Raw genomic sequence first — 6,827 nt, 5'->3', positions numbered from 1 at the left:
ACTCTCTGGCTCTCTTGCTCCTGCTTTGCCTCCTGCCATGACCTTAAGCTTCCAGAGGCCTCCCCAGAAGGAGATACCAGTGTGATGCTTCCTGTACCTCCTGCAGAACCATGAGCCAATTAACCTCTTTTCATTATAAATTACCCAGTCTCAGGTATTTCTTTATAGCAATGCAAGAATGGATTAATACAATGCTACTTATGATTACATTGGGACAGGAAGCCTAAATGACAACTATCTTGGGCAAACCAGGGCTTACTCACATGCTAATACTTACCTTATTGCTCAGTGTCCCATCCACTCTGACTCCTAACCAGAAATGTCACCGTAGCAGACTTACAGAATTCTAATAATTACAGTTAGAAAACATGAAAATACCTTAATTATGCAATAGTAATAATAATAATAATATGGTAGCACACAAATAATGTATTATTTCATGAGTAATATATAGAGCACATAAAATAATTACAAAAATGATGTTTAAGGTGATGAATCCTAAAAAAAGATATATTTTGATTATTTAGTTGAACATATTAGAGAAGACTTCCCAACAAAGGTTGAGACATCTACCTCTGGAAAATTTAAAAGGAGAGAAAGTAAGGTTTAGCTTGTTTGAAACTCTAAATATTGGTGCTCTGTTTGTTACAGCAATGAAGCCAATAACCGAATACTGTGGAGAATGTCACGCATCCAGTTTTTCACAAAAAAAAAAAGTACTCCTCTTACAGACTCATTTCTAAGGTGGAGGAAAAAGTCACTCTTTCCCAGAGACATGTATTGAAAATTATTATCTCTAGTCTCATCCAAATTTGGACTTTAATAATATCAGAAAGGAGCCAGATTACACATCAGGAAGAGCTTTCTAAATTCGAATTTCTGCCAAGATAGAGCCTTCTTTTATTATTTCTAAGAGAGCTGGGTACCCTTGGAAGTCACCTCGCCTGGACTGTAACCAAATAATAATGAAACATAATAATTCTACAAAGGCTTAGCGTATGATCTACATAATTATATAATTTGATAAAAAAGCTCAAATTAGGGCTCTCTATATTTGTGAAAGTCCAGTTCCCATAGCCTCTGTCTGGGGCTAAGACAGACTCTGGGGCTAAGACAGACTCAATAAAACTATTTTTGCACATGTGAATATGCACTTCAACAAACTAAATACTGTATAATCTGGCTAAACTGTAGGGTTCTAAAATGTTAACTTTATTTACCTCTGCATGGGAGGATTGTCAGTGATTTTATGTCTGTCTCTTTGTTGAGTTTTCTCATTGAGAATATAATATTTTGAAATTATATTAAATATTTATGAAATTAAGAAAACATTCTTTAAAGAAGATCATCAAAAATATGTATAGGATGAGCCTATATCAGTTATCTATTGGTGTAAAACAAATAATGCCAAAACCTAGTGGCCTAAAAAAATAAATTATTATCTCACACTTTTGTGGGCCAAGGCTTTGGGAGCAGTTTGGTTAAGGGGTCCTTGCTAGGGTCTTTTCTGTTTTGAGACAGAGTCTCACTCCGTCACCCAGGGTGGAGTACAGTGGCACAATCTCGGCTCACTGCAACCTCTGCCTCCTGGGTTCAGGGGATTCTCCTGCCTCAACCTCCCGAGTAGCTGGGACTACAGGCGTATGCCACCGCACCCAGTTAATGTTTTGTATTTTCAGTAGAGATGGGTTTTCACCATGTTGGCTAGGCTAATCTTGAACTCCTGACCTCAGCTGACCCACCTGCCTCAGCCTCTCAAAGTGCTGGGATTACAGGCATGAGCCACCACACCTGGCCATTGCTGGGGTCTTTTATGAGGTTGCAGTTAGGATGCTGACAGGGGCTGCAGTCATATGAAAACTTGATTGGGGCTGTAGGATCCCCTTTTAGTATAACTCACTCACTTGGTATTGGGAAGAGGCTTTACTTTCTCACCATGTGGGCCTTTCTCCATAGGTGGTTTCAATTTCCTCATGACGTAGCAGTTGCTTTCTCCCAGAGTGAGTGGTCTGAAAGAGAACAAGGCAGAATTCACAATGAATTTCATGACAGTATCAGAATGTACACACATCACTTCTGTCATATGCTGTTCATTTGAAGCAAGTCACTAAGTCATACCTGCACTCAAAGGAAAGGGAATTAAGCTCCACTTCTTGAAAAGAGGATGTCAGAAAATTTGTGGATATATTTTAAGACCACAACGGAGCCTATATCCACAAAAAGAAAAAAGAACAACACATACATACAGAGACACATATAATATTAGGCTGGTGCAAAATATTAGGTTTTGCCATTACTTTAATGGCAAAAACTGCAATTACTTTTGTACCAACCTGATATATTGAAAAAAATCTTTAAAATAATCACTGGGAGTGGAAATAACTGAACATTTTAAATTTCTCCTTTTTATTTTATTTTCTACTTTAAAAAAACAAACATTTTTCTTTTGTAATTAAACAAAAAGGAAAGGTTTTGGCAGAGATTTGTGGTCAATGTGGTGGTGAAAATAATTTTATTAATCAATAGATCAACTTGGTCAGATTTGATATCTTTAGAATATTTTTTCTGATTCATGAATAAGGTATATCTCTCAATTTATTTAGGCCTTCTTTAATGTATCTTGATTGTTATATTTTTCTTTGAAGAGATTGTGTACATTTTTCTCTTTGGTTGGATTTATTCCTTAGTATTAGATATTCTCTGACACTATTATATATATTTTTAATTACAATATCTAGTTGTTTGCTGTTGCTGTAGAGAAATTAATATATTTTTAGTCTAATCTTATACTAATCAGCTCTCTAAACTCTCTATTTCTAATTTTTTTCTCTTAGATTATTTTGGATTTTTTCTATATAAACAATTTTATCATCTAAAAATGATGACAGTTTTATTTTTAGCTTTCCAATTCTCATACCTCTGATTTCTCTTTTATTTCTTATTACTTTAGGAACTCCAATATCAAGTTAAATAAGCCACAATCATTGACTTTTTTCACTTCTGATTAAATGGGAATGCTTCCAAAATTTCCCCATAACTAAAATACTTTGCTATAGTTTATCACTATCAGGAAGTTGTATTATATTTTTGATTTACAAAGTTTTTTTAAAATCAAGAATTCAACATTATCAAGTGTTTTTCCTGAATATAGTGAAATAATAACATGGTTTTTTCTTACCTGCTAATGTTGGAAATTATATTTATAGACTTTTTGTTAACTAAGCCATCCTTTCATAGTTGGACTATATTCAACTTTTTTATGATATTGTTAACTTTTCGTGAATAGACAGATTCAATTTGCTAATATTTTCCTTGGAATTTTTGCATATATATATTTTTGAGTAAAATAGGGTTATAATTTTTCCTTCTCAATGCACTTGCATCAGGATTAAGATTACTAATATTAAAACTGTAACTTCACAGAATTAAAAAAAATTTGAAAGAGAGAAGATGGGAGAAGATATGTACAAAACATAGAACTGACACAGGGTTGCCACCCCAAATATATAAATTATGCTTACAAATCAATAGAAAAAATTCACAACCAAAATCAAAAGGGCAAAAAAAATGAAATTCACAAAGAGAACAATGGAAATATTTAATTACTATATAAAAGATCTTCCACCTCAATGTAAATTAGGATAAAATACAAATTTATACAATAATTATACACCACTTAAAAATCCAGCAGAACAATTAAACTTAAAAAATAGATTAAGTAAGTCCTGGTGTTACAGACAATGTAGAAAAACAAGAATTTCACCTCTGTTGGTAGAAGTGAAATTCATGTTATCAATTTGCAAAGCAATTTAAAAATATTTAATGAAGGCCAGGCACAGTGGCTCACACCTGTAATCCCAGCACTTTGGGAGGCCGAGGAGGGTGGATCACCTGAGATCAGGAGTTCAAGACCAGCCTGGCCAACATGGTGAAACCCCATCTCTACTAAAAATACAAAAACTTAGCCGGGTGTGGTGGCAGGCACCTGTATTCCCAGCTACTCCTGAGGCTGAGGCAAGAGAATCATTTGAACCCAGGAGGCAGAGGTTGCAGTGAGCCCAGGTCACACCATTGCACTCCAGCCTGGGCAACAAAAGCGAAACTCCATCTCAATAATAATAATAATAATAATAATAATAATAATAATAATGAAGTTGAAAATGTGCATGACCTACTACCTAACACTTCTACATCTAGAGAAATTGTCACTTTTATGCTCTGGAAGAGTGTAAAACGAGAAACAACCTTAATATCTTTCAGTAGGGGAAGGCTGACTTAACTGTTAGATAAAATGAAAAAAAAATCTGCATATATCTACATCATACATGCTGAAAACAAAAATGCCAGTGGAAAAATAACATGTACAATATGGCACCATCTTTGTAAATGTTGAAAATACAAAAGCCAATGTTATATATTGTTTATGGCTATAAATGAACGGATTAAAACACAAAGTATGAATAGCAAAGATAACACTAACTTGATGAACTGATGACTCCAGGGCTGAAGGCCTGGGGAAAGGAATGCAGAAGGTCAAGGGGGTTCCTATTGTGACATTGTGTTTACTTTTACAATTTGAAGAAAATATGACAGCATGTTAACATCTGATGGCAGAGTGTATATAAAGTTTATAAGTCTTTTGTTTTCCCACGGTTTTTAATTTTTTTTCATAATTATAAGTAAACATGTATGAAACAGAACCTGTTTAATTAGGTACAGTTGGCCTCTATATCCCCACTTCTGCATCCATGCATTAAACCAATCCCAGATCAAAAATGTAGTTAGGGCTAGGATGGATGTGTCTATACTGAACACATATGGACTTTTTTCTTATTTCCTAAACAATACAGTATAACAACTAGTTAAATAGCATTTACATTGTATTAGGTATTATAAATAATCTAGAGATGATTTAAAGTATGCTGGAGGATGTGCCTGGGTTACATGTAAATACCATGCTGTTTACTATCAAGGACCTGAGCATTCCTGGATTTCAGTATCTGCAGGGGTTCCAGAACCAATCCCCTATGGATATCAAGGGAAGGCAGAATTTGTTAAGTATGATGGCATATCACCGCTCTTATTGCCCCTGAAACTGTTGTCTCATGCATTCTGTCTCTGATATTGAATACTCTCTGGGCTTGTTGCTTCATCTGTAATGTAAGAGGACTGAATAGATGGTCATTGAAGATTCTTTCTAGCTCAGGCACTGTAGGTGCCACCCCTTTCCCAAACCCCTGTACTCCTCTTTCCCTTTTCAAGGTTCATTACCTGAATGCAGTAACAATCCACCTTCATTTTCTCTATCGCTCCTTTTTCTAAAAAGTTACCAGGAAGCGTTTGACCAAAGCATGCTCAGTAGTCAAGTTTGCTAAAACCCTAGGAAAGTTTTTTGTTTTGCTATTCATTTTCTTATGAGTCTTTCCATTTCCATTTACAATAAAAGTCCCAAATTTTCACTCGTCGTCTCTGCCATTGAAGAGGGGTAGCGAGGAGGAGGTGCTAATAGGGAAGATGGCCCATGGGCCCAAGGGTGCTTCTGCGTTCTTACTTGGGCTTCAGACCCCAGCAAAGGAGCAGCTAACTTAGGAACGGACTGCAACGAGGCGGTCATAACTCTGTGAGATCTGGGCAGGGCAGCGTGGGTGGAACAAGTTGTCCTCTGCAGCTCCAGGGAAGAGTAGCTCTCCCTGTTCTCTGAGGGAGGCGGGGGTGTGAAGGGGGGAGGCGGGGAGACAGGGCTGCCCGGATCAGAAACATCCTGCAGCATCTCCGCCTCCGGAGGAAAAATACATTTGTCTGGGCGAACTCCGGTGGAAAAGCGCCCCAGGCTGCCACAGCCTAGAGATCTTGGGGCTGCAGCCCTCGCGGCCTGCCGAGGGAGCAGGGGGCGCCCGTGGAACTGGCTCCCTGCAGCTCTGCGGCTACACGCGGACCTCGGCTGTGTGCGAGGTGGCGGAGGAGGCTGGCCGGGTGCGAATCCGTACCCAGCCCCAGCATCTTCCACCTGCTGAGGACCACCGCTCAGCCATGGGCTACCAGAGGCAGGAGCCTGTCATCCCGCCGCAGGTAAAACTAGCGACTGGGCAGGTTCTGAAGCCAGTTTTCCGGAAATTTCATTCACCTTGCAACAGGTCAGGTCACCTACCTTCACCTGGGCTCTTGGTTTAGCACCGCGAAAAGTTCTCTGGGAGAAAAAGTTTTGCCTTAATCTGATTTTTTTTTTTTTTTTTTTTTTCTTAGCAGGCACTTTAATTTCACAAAATCACATCACTGAATTCCTAACAGATCCTGTACTTAGCAGCTGGGGCAGCTGTAATCTGGAAATTTTAGGATGGAGTTTGCTTACCAAGCTCTGTTGAATTACTAGCTATTATTGTTATTCTTTATTACTGTTATCCCGGCATTTATTTTATTTTCATTAGTGACATTACTTATTATTACTAGAAAATCGTGTTAGTATCCTGCATTACATATTTGTTACTTTTCTAATTTTCTGAACTAGTATTTGCTTATAATTGCTATGTTATCTATTAGAGAGATCTAGATGACAGAGAAACCCTTGTTTCTGAACATGAGTATAAAGAGAAAACCTGTCAGTCTGCTGCTCTTTTTAATGTTGTCAACTCGATTATAGGATCTGGTATAATAGGTAAGTGTATTTTGCTTTGGTTTAAATTTTAAGTGAAAGGGCAAAATTTAAGACTCGCTACGCTGCTAGTGTTCATTAATTATTTTTAAAGAAAAAAAGACTTAAATAAGAAAATTGGTAATTTTCTTCCATAAAAGCCTTCCTTTTTTTCTAGTGTAACAGTATGTATGCGTGT

The 6,827-nt window shown here is 37.2% G+C and overlaps 1 protein-coding gene across 11 annotated transcripts in view; it reads left to right on the top strand.

The window, feature by feature from the left end:
- Positions 1 to 5,652: 5,652 nt before the first annotated feature.
- Positions 5,653 to 6,827, top strand: part of SLC38A11 (solute carrier family 38 member 11) — a 61,378-nt gene continuing 60,203 nt past the window's right edge. For 4 of the 11 annotated variants that reach the window (XR_010129602.1, XR_010129603.1, XM_063694948.1 and 1 more), the window contains exons 1-2: positions 5,899 to 6,069; positions 6,538 to 6,652. Coding sequence is in view for 7 of the 11 variants with exons in the window: in XM_063694948.1 (XP_063551018.1) it covers positions 6,031 to 6,069; positions 6,538 to 6,652 (154 nt within the window). In the remaining 4 variants the exon portion in view is untranslated. Of the gene's footprint in view, positions 6,070 to 6,537; positions 6,653 to 6,827 lie in introns of all 11 variants that reach the window. The other 7 variants (XR_010129601.1, XM_063694950.1, XM_063694952.1 and 4 more) reach the window with 6 other exon arrangements.

This window comes from Gorilla gorilla, chromosome 11 (assembly GCF_029281585.2).
Source record: "Gorilla gorilla gorilla isolate KB3781 chromosome 11, NHGRI_mGorGor1-v2.1_pri, whole genome shotgun sequence".
Lineage (NCBI taxonomy): Eukaryota > Metazoa > Chordata > Mammalia > Primates > Hominidae > Gorilla > Gorilla gorilla.
This window is presented reverse-complemented; position numbering and strand designations above follow the sequence as displayed.